This window comes from Centruroides sculpturatus, unplaced genomic scaffold (assembly GCF_000671375.1).
Source record: "Centruroides sculpturatus isolate CEXI.00-Female unplaced genomic scaffold, Cexi_2.0 scaffold1427, whole genome shotgun sequence".
NCBI lineage: Eukaryota > Metazoa > Arthropoda > Arachnida > Scorpiones > Buthidae > Centruroides > Centruroides sculpturatus.
The window spans coordinates 47,728-61,568 of record NW_019385540.1 but is presented as its reverse complement, the minus strand read 5'-3'; the positions used below and the strand labels follow the sequence as shown (position 1 = coordinate 61,568).

Genomic DNA, 13,841 nt, shown 5'->3' with positions numbered 1-13,841 from the left:
TCTACAAAGATCGCTCATGTTGTTGTTTCAGAGGGCTTTCTATTGAGTGGCGAGTGGGTGAACAAGTTGACAGGTGTCCATGTTTCGGAGTGACAGGAGACAGGTTTTTACCTGACAACAACAAGAATTTATTATGTAACTAAACCTAAGATCAGATGCAGTTAAATGAGGTTACATATACACTCCTATGGAGTGGATTGACAAAAGTTTCTAGTCAGTTCGCGTGCTGACCTAATTACCTAGCTTTGTCGCTACTCCCGCTGAGAGAGAGTTTATAAGAATCTATAGATACCTCAATATTCGTTGGTCAAATTAGATGGTGTTCGTTCGATTGGAGAGAGGGGAATTCGAAGAGGACTGACGATTGTATGGCAGGTCTTCTTATCGTTGACTGGCATGAGCCAGGACAGTCAACGAGTGTTTGGCGTTCTTTCGTGGAGGTTTGCTGAACTTGGCCTTAGTTGTCGATTAATCCAGACTCTAAGTAATCTATTCACCTTCCTTCGGACTTGTGTGGAACGACTGCCCGGAAATTTGGTGTCTCCACCTTTTTTATGCTTGGTGCTTGGGAAAATGATCATGTGATCGACTATTGACATGTCAAAGGTTCATTCCCAGGTGCGGGCATAGGTTTCTTCTGATGATGTTTAATAGCAGCTGTCCCTCTTTCACAATCAAATGTTTTCCTTTTGCCATCTTCTCAAAATTCCTCTCCATTTGTTTAGAGTGTGTGTCACTTGATCCGTTCTAGAGCGATGTTTTTTTTATATATAACAATTGCATTAAGAAATTAAATTACAAGTCTTAATTTTGTGTGAAATTTGCTCATTACTCCCCTCAGGCTCGTAGATAGGCCGGCTGGCTCACAATAGCATTGTAAATTGTAGAGATTTCAAAGCCTATTAACCTTATCATTCTGGTTTGGATGCCATTTGGATGACTGTTGTTCTGACATCCTCCCACTTCTTCAAAAGATCTTTAATAGCAGATATCGACATTAATCCTCTTTTTCAGAAGAAACCATATCTTGCCAAGTTTCTTGATGGTCTTTTATTTGTGTGTTTGGCATTCTTCTGTCATGAGATTCGTTTCAGGTTCCATTATTAGCTCTTCGACGTTCTTTATTTCTCAGATGTGATTTTTGTTACTCCTTTAGCTGCTTGAGTCTTCTTGTTTATACTGTAGCTTTCTTAGATAAGATTGAACTCCAGCGTACTGTAGACCTGTTAAAGTCATACTGCCTAGCAACATCAAACATCTTCTGCCCACTCTCTACCTTTGCTATTATACTCTCACCTTTCAAAAATAAAACCAACGCAAAACTTAACGAGTGCCTGTTCAACAGTCTTGCAAATAAATTGTTTTTGTCAGAAAAATAAAAGGCTGGAATTACAAGGAAGCATTTCAAAGTTCAGGGGAATACTATCTGATCAGTATATACCTGATTGAGCATCAATGTCGACATCTCCCGTGTTCCGAAAAATTCCAAATTATTGCCTGAAGACAATGGAAGACCAGTCAGTATTCATTTTTATGTCGCTGCTTCTTGTGTTTCTGAGGTGTTCATTATCTGAACATAAAAATCTTTTACAAAAGTGTTCGTTATTCGATTTGTTCGTAGTTCAAGCTGTTCATTAACCGATCACTCACTGTACATTGCACCAGCTTACTTGATAAAATAAATGTGTTTTTGATTGTAAGAATTTACATTGCTTGACGACATAAAAATCATACTTAATGAAATAAAATTTAAACAGTAAAACTTATATAAAATTTCTAATTACAAAACTAAGTTTTTTAACTTCAACCATCAATTTAAACATAAAACTGAAAGAATCTATGTATTGTATGATCATAAAATTGCAATTAATAAATAAATTTATGTAATTAAGGAAAGCGGACTGAGAGACTTTATTATTGTAGGAAGCAATTCTCTGCGTAGTGGAAACGGTCAATCCGACGACTGCCCCGGTGTTTATTTCCTCTGCCATTTTCCAAGTTTTGGAGCGTTCTAGTCAAAGTCGGCATTTAATAGGAGAATTGATGCATCATCTTGTAAAAAAGAAAATAATTACATTGGATTTATATGTTAAAGGGTAAGGAAAATTAATTTTATTCATAGATAAATATACAGGTAGGCTTCCTACAATGCGGTAGATACGTTCCTTGAAAATACCACATTGTGGGAAATTGCGTTATAGGAGACACCAACTTAATACAAAAACTGGGATTCGGTTCTAAAAAAAAAAAAACTTGGCATTTGAAAGGCGTTTTTTCAATTTTTCAAACCAGCCATTTCTAGCCACAAATTTAACACTGGTTTCATCAGCTGACGACTGTCCCATTTGTTTTAAATAATCAAATATTTTTAAGGCTTTGTGTTTAAGTGCAGTTTTATTTAAGGGCAGCCATTTCTTGTTTGTATCTTCTACCCATAATTGCGCTTGTCCCAGTTTTTCCATTATAGGTGCTCTCGGACGAGCAACATTTTTCGCAAGAATAGATGATCCGGATGCGACCAAATTTCTAATCGTTTCTCCCGATTGCTTAATCGACAGAATAGTCGACTCATTTAAATTAAAATGCCTACCAATATCAGCTATTCGCTCTTGATTTTTAATTTGATCCAAAATTTCTATCTTTGTTTGAAGAGTTATAAATTTCCTTTTTAACGACGGTCCTTTCTTTTCATTTGGAATTATTATGGCTAAAATTTTTTCAATCAGTTTTATGGACAGTAAAAATTCACAAAAATAACTTTCCTTCTATTGTGTGTATATTTTTAACAACATAGTGAAATTTATACTGTATTTTGGACCATTTTTGTGGTCCCCAATTATTGAAAGAGTATAAATGATCGGAAATTTAGTGATATATATGAGTGTTCACGGTAACTGATGCACATCTGTCTTGAAACCGGTCTTCCCTGGAAACTATCAAGGGAATAACACGCCAACGTCTACAAACAGCTGTTTTCAAGGAAATTTAGCTCTGTATGCAGAACTGAGGCTCGTATCATGTGAAAGATAATTCATTTATAAATACCGTAAACCATGTTGTAAGAAAATTTTCGTGTTTTTCCAACCGCGTTGGAGCGAAAACGCATTGTAAAGGTACCACATTGTAGGAGGCCTACCTGTGTATGTATAATTACGCTATATATATATATGCTGCTTCACTGAAAGTTGCAATTCATAATAATTTTTTTTAAATTATATGCTAATTCAGTCTGTTACTTGACTTTAATCTCTACAAACTTAATCATTATTATAATTTGATGATGATTTTATTTTTCAGGTATTTTAAGTAAAAATTTCTGAATGTTTAATTTTTTTCTGATGTTTTCTATTTTGATGCCCATCTTTGGTATTTTATTTTTCATGTGTTGCATTTTATATTAATTCTTGATATAAAAAATTAATATTAATTTTAAGATCTTTAGTTTTATATTTTTGTTTAAGATACAGCATTAAAACTTTGCTTTTGGGTGTGAAATGTCTGAAGACATGCATTAATGGAATGATTTCTGGTACTCACGCACAAAAATTTTTAACGTTCAGCACTATTTACTAGTTGCCAGTGCTGTATAATGTAAATAAACACTATCCAACTATCAGAATCTTTCTGATGAAACAGATTTAATTAATAATTAATTAAAATGTACATTTAGATAGCAGTCAAAATTTTTTATTCCTATTTAAAAATCTACTGAAGAATTGATTTCAGGATTTCTCTAATGAGGTTACGATAATATCTTGTGCACCACCACAGGGTTTTCTGTAACTTTTTCTCTCGATGAGTATCATTGAAGTCTCTGGCTTTATTGACAGTTTTTGTCTAAAGTTCAACTTGGATAATAGAATTGTAATTGTAAAGGAAAGTAAATGCTATTGTGGAATTCTTGTCTCTGCATGTACAGAAAAAGTATGCTACGAATATGATTGTCATTTCTATTTATACTTGATATTAATGCTATGTATAACTTGTGTATGTTATATCATAACCATTTTTAATAAATAATTATTAATTTTATGGATGCTTAATAAAGTAATGTTATTTTCTGTATTTACAGACTGAAGTCTGTTTTGGAAATGGCTGACGATTGTGCCATCGATGTTCCAAAAATATGGCAGTATTTGGGCGAACTCATCGAACCAATGATCCAGGATAATTCAATTTCATTAGCATTCCTCAAAGATGCTGCAGAACCTTGCAAAGCTAATGGAACAGCTGGAAAATTGATGTCTGAATTATTACACATAGTACTAAAAAATCAGGTTTGTAATAATTTAAGAATTTTTACGTTAATTTTAATTGAATAGATTAAATAATACAATATTATTAAAGTTGAAAAATATATATAATCATATTTCAATAATTTAAAAACTTAGCAATGATTATATAACTTTAATTATGTTTCAGGGATCCAAGAGAGTTGCTCAGCTTTGGAAATCATCAGGATTAAGCTGGTCAGATTTCCTGAATGAAAATATTACAGATTTCATAAGACAGAATGTAAGTAAAATTTATTTTATGTAGCAGATATTGTTGTTTATGTACAGGGTGGACCATCCGTTTTAATTAGTCGAATGGATAGTAACTTGAAAAATTGCATTCTATGGAAATATTCATTAATATTAGACTTCAAGGAAGGGGGCCACAAGATAGGGCTATTGGTTTTGTCACAGATATTACATTGGTGAAAATCGAGTCAACTTCAGTTTCTTAAATGAAAATCTCGTTTTTACTGCTTTTTGTGATTTTACCACTAAAAGTTTGTTTCGAAAGGAGTACTTTAGTTCATTTGAAGTTTCATGCAGCCACTGCCCACCATGCATACACATCTGTGAATATCTGAAGTTCACTGTGAAAGGATGAAAAATGCTTTAAAAATTCATTAGGAGTCTTAAGGATGTTTATTATGATTCCATCAAATAGTATCACAAGCTTGATTGTTTTAGCATGCTGTGGCATGTTTTGTGTTAGTTCATTATTTGAAGAAAGAATGGTTTCACTAAATTTTTGAACAGATATATAAATGTCATTGGGGAAATTTAATTCTATTTTGAGGTTTAGTATTCTGCTGAAATCAGCAGAAAACTTCAATATTGTTTATTTGAATTTTTTGTTTTGATTTAGAATAGAAAATAGTTCAGATGTTTCGTGCAAGACGTTTGTATTTAAGAAGCATATTATTAACAATTTATTATTATTGTTACAGAAACTTGAATGTACCATAAGTAAGGATGATAATCAACAGCAACCATTAGAAAAACTGTCGTTCGATAAAATAAAAGAAAAATTGGATACTTATTTAAGGAAGGATGCAGACAACGAGATAATATTTGATTGGATCGATGTGAGTATAAATCGTTGCCTTTACTACTATGAGAAATTTTTAAATATTAACACTGATCTTTCTATTTCTAAACTAGTTTATTATTAAGTTATTTTTTTTTTAGTTAATAAAATTGATCTGTTTTGGGTAAAGGTAGTGTAGTGAAGTTCAATAAATAAAGGAAGTACATTAAAACCTGTTCAATATAGATACAGTAGAGCATTAATTATCCGTTCTAGTCGGCAAATTTCAAATGTTCACTAGTGATGTGGCACTACAATATTTGGCTATGTCTTGGCTACTTTAATATTATTTTTGTTAAATTTTTGCGTGTTATAGCTGACAACACGGCTCAACCATTGAAGGGAGGCCAGTATTTAAACGAGACTTAATTTTCTAATTATGAATGGTTGTTTGTTTTGTGAACAATAAAATAATTTTTAACAATACAATAGCAACGATTATTATTTTAAAAAAAAATTGTTAGGCTTAACATCTATAAAAATTCAACGCGAAGTTGGTTAATAGCGATATACTAATAACATGGGATATACTAATATGCTAATATACTATACTAATAGTGTATTTTATCATTCTTTCCGATTATCCGATTTTTTTTTCAGTTATCCGACCAATCTGAGTCCACATTTGAGTCGGATAATCGATGTTCTACTGTACATTCCAAACTGGAAAAAATATTTATACTGTGCGATTCCTGTTTATGCAGGTTTTATTTTAAGACTTGTCATTCTGACAGGCAGTAGCATTCCATTTGGATTATATTTTATATATAAAATGCTAAATTTCTTTAATGGAAAATGAAGCATAAATTGATTGAATTGATAGTTTTTGTCATCATCCAATTAGTCCAACTATTGATTAGAATTTTGTTATTTAGTAAGTGCCCATTGTGTGAAAGTCAAACCAGAAGTCATGTTGATTATAATAATGATCTAATTGTGCATTATACAAAAACTTGCTGCAAAATCTGAGCACATTAACTGAAAACATGAAGTAAGAAATGTATGAAAATAGGAATGAATAAATTATGTAGATTATTGTTGTCTTTCACTAGGACTTTGCTTTTCTGTCTATAATAATGCAATTGTAAATATAAATGTTAGGTTAAATAGGCAGAGTTCGTAAAGTTAGTCAAAGAATATACATTAGGAATGTCAGTAATAAATTGTAAATTTTTTCTATATATAACCACAAGTATCCGTTGCTTAATACACAAAATTAAATGTGGCAATCCCTTTATATACACAGCTTTACCGGCTGTTTTTACTTTTAATTAACTGCTTTAATCAAGGGATATTTGAATAATGAAACTTTTTCCTCCGTTTTTAAATTAACGTTCAAATTTTAATGTTTTGAAGGCCAATATTGAAGAGAAGGATCGGGATACGGAATTTGTTCGTGCCTTAGCAACATCATTAGTGGAAAATTCCATCGAAGGTAATTATTTTTCTTTTTTTATTTTAAGTTTTTTTCTATTCTAATAATTTTTAATAGAAATTAATATAAGAATAGTGCAGAATAATTTGTTGTTAAAATATATCCTATATAAAATAAAGGTGCCTGTACTACTAAGTTTATGCCCAGTAATATTAGTTGATTGCCATTGTAGTCTCTCTGTTTTATTATTAGTCTAGAGAATTATCTTTCATTTTATTACTTGATTTAAGCAATATAAAGTAACAATGAGAAATTTCAGCCTTTGCTTGGCTATGTCAATTGGCAAATCTCAACTTTTGACAACATTTTAATCCTTATAATGAAACAACAATTTTTTGTAACATTACATGCATGGACTTGTATTGCTATATAAATGAATTGACATTAGTCTATGGCATGTGACTTTCATAATCTTATTGTTTTCTTAAACTATAAAAAAATCAAGTAAAGCTAAAACTCTGACATTTAAAATATACAGATCGTTCATTTGTAATTTATTTAAAATCAAAATTGATACAGAAGTATTTTGAGAATCTTCACTGTGTGTAGCATGTTATCAATCACTTATATGTGGATTTGTTTGCTGACCTAAGTGCAAATTTTCTCACACTCAAATTAAATTGTGTTTCAAATCAGTTTTGCAATTAGGTGTTTTTTTTTTCTTTACTATATATCAAATTTTGACATGATTTGCATATTCAATGCAAATTTCATTTAAATATTTAACTATTTTTTATATGTTCTAGGTGAGGTTTCAGTAAGTAGGTTTGATAAGAAGAAACTGTTGCCTAGGCTACCATTGTTGCAGAAATATTTGGCCCAAAAGATTTTTCTAGAATTACAAGTGTTGTACGCCTTACAAGCAATTGTAAATCGTTTAGAACATCCAAAAGGTAAGTCTGTTTTATTACGGGCGGTACTCTGTTGGCAGATGATACTTACGGTTTTTTTATGTCTACAGGTTTATTGATCAATATCTTCCAATTTTTGGATGACCAAGACATAATATCTGATGAGGCCTTCATACAGTGGGAACAGAGCACGGATCCTGCCGAACAGGAAGGAAAGGGAGTGGCGTTAAAGTCTGTGACGTCGTTCATGCTTTGGATACGAGAACAAGAGGACGACTCTATAGAAGAAAATTGATCTTTATTGTAAAATTAAATTTTTTCTTTCATACTTCACGAACTAATGGGTTGACCACTTTTTCCAAAACAAAAGTTTGAATACTACATCGGGTGATTCCAGGTTTTAACGAGACAATGTTGCAAGTGGATCAACAGTTAGATTTATTTTGGAAGAATTCACTGATTTGTTGTGGTGTTTAGTGAATTTGGATCAATCTGTTGATATCCTGTAAAGCCTTGGCACATGTACATTTAGGTTTAAAAAAAAAATTGGATCTAAAGAGGGAAAAAGTTGCAGTGCAAAATTGAGTAAGGCACAATTTTATAAGCAATGTTGCAAGGAAAGATTCTGGAAGGTTATCAAAGAGATCGCTGATTGCGGTATTTAATAATAATGAATTATTCTGTTGATATCCTGTGATATCTCAGCTCATGTACATTAGAAAATATTAATGATTCTAAAAAAAACAAGAAAAAAAAGGAATTAAATATAATAATTGCATAAAGTCAACTAAAATCTACCAAAGTTTTTTGAGAATAATTTGTGAAATGTATTTATATATATATATATTCCTTTTCCTCTCTTATGTTTCATCTTTAAAGGAAGAAAAAAATATTGATTTACAGGTTCTATGGGCAATACTAACTAAAGGGATTATTTTTATTTTATGTACATTTGACAGCTAGTTTAGCTATTTAAAGACGACCGTGTAAATTATTTTTTTGTTTCTTCTCCCTCCTAAAGTTATATGTATGTGCATATTCACGATCCCGCATGAGCTACAACTCCGCATCACATAGTTAAAAGAAGTAATAACGATAATATAACCAGACATTGCTGATATTCTGCATATTGTTTATTTGGAAGAGAGGGTCTCTTTCTATTTTTTAATATTTCATATTTTTCTCTTTGAATTAGCTTATATATGTGGAAGAGATGCAGAGACTCGTCTCTCATTGTTTCTAGTTTATGTTGATTTACGGTTGCCCGACCCATGTTGTACATATGAAAAAAAAAGAGAAAAAAAATGGCTCTACTCTTAAAAAATTATTATTAAAATATATTAACAAGGGGTAGTTGTCTTTTTCACGTTTTGCCGAGCAAAAATCTTTTCCGGAACATCTCGTACTCTGTTCTTCTTCTTCTCCTCCCCTCTTGCCTTTTGTTAAACAATTTGCCACAAAATTTAAATATAGTTACTGTTATATTTTCTTTTATAGTCTTTATATNCATTGTCTCTATCTAATTTTAAAATCATCATATGAATATATAATTAAAATTAAATATTTTTAAATGCAACAGATTCTTTTCTTTATGAATGCTTTAGAATACTTTCTTTTACAATTGATATAAAATTTTTGTCACGATTGTCTAAAACAATTTAAGTGCTATATTTTTTTTAAATGATATATAATTCAAAGTTCGTATTCAGAAATAAAATCTGAATTTGTAACACCAAACCTATGGGAAATTAGAGATCAATTTTTATTAAGTTGTTTATGTTTAATTGATACCTGGACTTTAGCAGTCAATTAGGTCATAAAACTGGATACCTATTGTATTTAGATTATGCAAACAAAGCAAATACATGTCGTCTCTTTCTGCAATTTTCAAAATTAACAGTAATTTCAGATTTTACATATAAAAATATCATACTATCTCTAGTATTTGTTAACATACAGAACAATCCAATACCTATAATTTTCCAACCGATCCAATCTGATCTTTGTTTCTCTCCATACTCTACAGGTGTAACACTTGTAAATGAAAGCATTAAAGCTCATTGTTTTAGAGATTATCTGCTTTGTTCGCTAACCATTTAAATTCAAGTATAAAGAAATAAAAGTTTATTGAGGACTCCTTTTGGATCCAGGCCATAGGCAATTGTAATTGTCTACAACAGTTTGTCTAGGCCTGACTCGTCCTGTTTTTAGGAAAAAGTTCAAACACACCTTGAATAAATTTATAATAGCAAGAAAAATCATTGCAAAATCATCAACTGGCTTGAAATATTACCAGACCTGCAAACATCACACATTCACTGCTAAAATTGCATCCAGTAATGTGCTACAAGTTGTCACTCGCCAAAAGCAACAACAACTATATGTCACGTGGCTATTGGTGGTAAATCATACGGACAGGATGCTCTCTACTGCAGGTTCTTCTATCTTCTTCAATAGCTGTACACACTAATTCAAGATTGTTGACATTTATAGTAGCACCTCAGTTACTATATGAATTTTTATATTATGTAAATCAATATTTTCTCAGAATCCTATACGTGAATTACTAACTGCAAACATATACTGAAATGTTGACATAATATTCTGCAAGATTTTCAACAAATCACGGATGAAATATTAAAAAATAATAATAAAATACTCACTTATGCTTAAGCACAAACTTCACATTCTTATAGGCAAATGCTACAAGCCAAGTACTGATGAGAGTGATGACAGCAAACAAAGCAGCAGATTGTACAATATCCATCTGATGAATTCTCCAAAATAACCCTAAAAATAATCAATTTGTAAATATACTAATTGTTTTTGTAATAATTATAAATTATATTAAATTGCAGCCGTAATTAATAATATAATTATGACACTNACTACAGTTATTTTTTTAAATGTATTACTTGGCTTTAATTTGAGTATGTTTTTCGCGTTGGAACGAATTATTTGGTTTTACATGTAATCGTATGGGAAAAGATGATCCACCTTACGACATTTTCATGATACGATCTCAGTTTCGGAACGGATTAATTTCGTATCCTGAGGTACCACTGTAATTGCAATTGGAGTTGAAATAATATGATCTATCATCATGAGTGGATATGGAAGTTTCTATAAACTGTGACCTTGTTCTAGTGTCTTTATTTAACTAGAATGTTGCCAGGTTTATGGTAATGGCCATAGGTCCTCCTCAGCTTTCTTGACAATCCTTTTTCTACTAGCAAAACCTATTGAGAATATAATATGACACAATTTGAAATTGGCATTCCTCTCGAAACGAGTCTTTCACTACGTAAACTAGATTAAGCAGTGGTGTAACTTTTGAATGGGGATGTCATTTAAAGGCCATGGAGTTCGGCTTGATTCCCGACAAAATCCCCACTAGCAGTCGGATCCTTGTAGTTCTTTGTTCATCTGTTGTCTTTGTCCTCCTTTCTTGCCCAGCATGACTTTTTCCATTCTATTTGCACGTGTCGTACAGTCAAAATTACTTTTTAAATTTGTTGAATGGTTCCTCCATGGCAGACGGGTGTTATTTTCTCTAGTATGTACTTGTTGATCACTGTGAAGACCAAGATATTTTGAGCAGCTTCTCTGGATCCACATTTTAATTGAACCTATTTTCTTACATTTTCCCAGGGTCTGATTTTCACAATCTTTATATTTGGTGATATTGCAGTCTTTTCATTTTTCTGCCTCAGAATAGTGTCTGGTCTTCATCGCACTGCACCCCAAGATAATTGAGAAGAATCCAATAACTTTAACTATAAACTCTCCAAGAATCCTGATTTGACATTGTCTTTGTCTTGCCTACATTTGATGTTAGTTAAACAACAAAATGATAAAGCTGGTCTAAGTAATAAACTCTTTACTGATACAAAATATCCGGAAGTAAGTGGTATTGCCAGCATATGTCAAATTATTGATCTTTATTCCAGCAATACATTCACTGTATAAAATAATGCAACTTTTCCAATTTCAAATCATTTTCTTTCCGAATTGTTCTAGTATACACCTCATATTCCATAATTTAGTGGTTTGAACAATTGTATGCCCGGGTATAGTTGACGACACACGAGCAAATTTGGTTTGGCATTCTTGTATTTCTAAATCTGGTCCGTTTGGCGTTGCTTTCCGTGTTTCATGCTAGTTGTTTTTTGTGAAACTTCACTTGTCTGAGAAGTCAACGACATTGTAAATTACTTCTGTACAGTTGTTCGTCTCCGGCCATACCATCTTCTGTATTTGCCGCGTACTGCAGTCGAGCAAGTTTAGTGACCTTACAAGCATTTTTCTTGATAAATTTCAAATCTTTACACTACTTTCTGAATAATTATTAATGTCAAAACTCATTTATAAGATACAAATTTGTATATGAGGGTGGTGCGAAAAAGATACGCTTCAATTCTGTGGCACTAGTGAACATGTGTGAATATTGGCATTCCTGAATGCTATTTAACATGTGCAGCCACTTAAGAGTATGCAATTCCTACTCTCGGTGACTTCTGATGCATGTTGTTTACAAAATGGCAGCAAGACAACTTCGTCGAATGCTTGCTATGGAAAATATGACAAGCATTTAAAATGGCAAATTTGAAATGTAAATGTTATCCCTAACTATATGCACAACAAATATAAAGAATCTTCGTAGAATAAGTTTTAAAAAAGTTGTATTTACAAAATCAGCCATTTTCTTCTTTGGAAGTGCAAGCAGTGGAAGCGACTATCAAACTTGCTTGGTAGCTGCTTCCTGCACACACGTGTAGAAGTGTCATCTGGTGGCCACTGCACTAAATGCAATTATTCTGGACATGCAATTTTCTAGAATCAGTTTGTCTACTCTGCTCGGACGCTGTCATGTAGGACGTACCCCGAGACAACAATACCGGCAGTCGGCCTCCGTGTTATTACTTTATTATTCTGTTTCTGTTAAGCTACTTTTTCGTGTGCTGGCTCATATAATCTTGCTACCAATCATATGCTTATAGACAAGTTCTTTAATGTTACGTGGGCTTATTGTCGGAAAGCATTCGCTTCTACTCGTACAAAGGCACTAATTTGAGAGAGATTCTGGATGCTATTGATCATTGATTAGAATGTCGCGCCCCACGCTCGACAATTCTCTATTCGTAGATTTATCTTACCAACAAATACGTTCGTTATCAAGCATGTTTTGTCTAATTTAGATAAAATCATTCTAAAAAGTGTTAATCTAATTCGATGATATTCTTGACGGACTACTCTGTTTGAGGCAACAGAACAACTTACCCGTCAAAATTACCAACATGATTGAGGAGAAAATTTGTTTAATTAGAGGAAAACCTGTCCTAGAACATAAAAATGATACATGCTTGGCAACTTTTTCGTTGAGTGTTTTTAAGTAAGTATAATCTCCATGCACTGTAATAATAATAATAGTTTTGCAGAAATTAAAAACTTTCTTCGGACCCGGACCTAAGAATCAAAGTGCTGAACTCTATACAAAATCTGTACATTTCATTATGTTTAAAAGCAATAACTAATTGCAATATTTTGAAATTATATGCACTCTTGTTTTGTCATAACGTAAGCAGCACCAACAAAGTATACATCACTCTTCAGTGTTTTACTCAATTTTAAATTAAAAAAAAGAGGGTGATCAGTTAACGAACATAATCCGTTCCAAGACTGTCGTTAACCAATTATCGATTTACTATAGGTTTCTATGGGAATTTGATTAATTCGTTTAGCTGCTTGAGTCTTCTTGTTTATACTGTGTCTTTGCTATTATACTCTCACCTTCTGAAAATAGAAACCGAGCAAAACTTAACGAGTACCCACTTGACAGTCTTGCGAATACTATAAAAAAAAATTCTGTCAGAAAAATAAAAGGCTGGAATTACAAGGGAGACTTTCAAAGTTTAGAGAAATACTATCCAATCGGTATATACCGGGTTGAGCGTCGATGTCTCCCACGCTCCAAAAAGTTTTAAATTGTTGCCCCAAAGACAAGGGAAGACCACTCGGTATTCGTTATTTTACGTCACTGCTGCTTGTGTTTGGTCTGCGAGGTGTTCGTTAACCGATCACCCACTGTACTCTATTGATGCAACTCTTGTATGATTGCTAATTAATGAGAGTTGCATTTATAGAGTTAAATAGTTTTTGGACAAATTGCGAGTTTCGTCAAGATGATAATAGAA

The 13,841-nt window shown here is 32.2% G+C and overlaps 1 protein-coding gene across 1 annotated transcript in view; it reads left to right on the top strand.

Annotated features, from left to right (window-relative positions):
* Positions 1 to 8,994, top strand: part of LOC111639946 (eukaryotic translation initiation factor 4 gamma 3-like) — a 135,994-nt gene extending 127,000 nt beyond the window's left edge. The window contains exons 25-31 of the mRNA XM_023385910.1: positions 1,924 to 2,096; positions 4,073 to 4,277; positions 4,423 to 4,515; positions 5,222 to 5,359; positions 6,718 to 6,796; positions 7,543 to 7,689; positions 7,758 to 8,994. Of these exons, the coding sequence (XP_023241678.1) occupies positions 1,924 to 2,096; positions 4,073 to 4,277; positions 4,423 to 4,515; positions 5,222 to 5,359; positions 6,718 to 6,796; positions 7,543 to 7,689; positions 7,758 to 7,942 (1,020 nt within the window). The 3' untranslated portion in view covers positions 7,943 to 8,994. The remainder of the gene's footprint in view (positions 1 to 1,923; positions 2,097 to 4,072; positions 4,278 to 4,422; positions 4,516 to 5,221; positions 5,360 to 6,717; positions 6,797 to 7,542; positions 7,690 to 7,757) is intronic.
* The last annotated feature ends 4,847 nt before the right edge of the window (positions 8,995 to 13,841 follow it).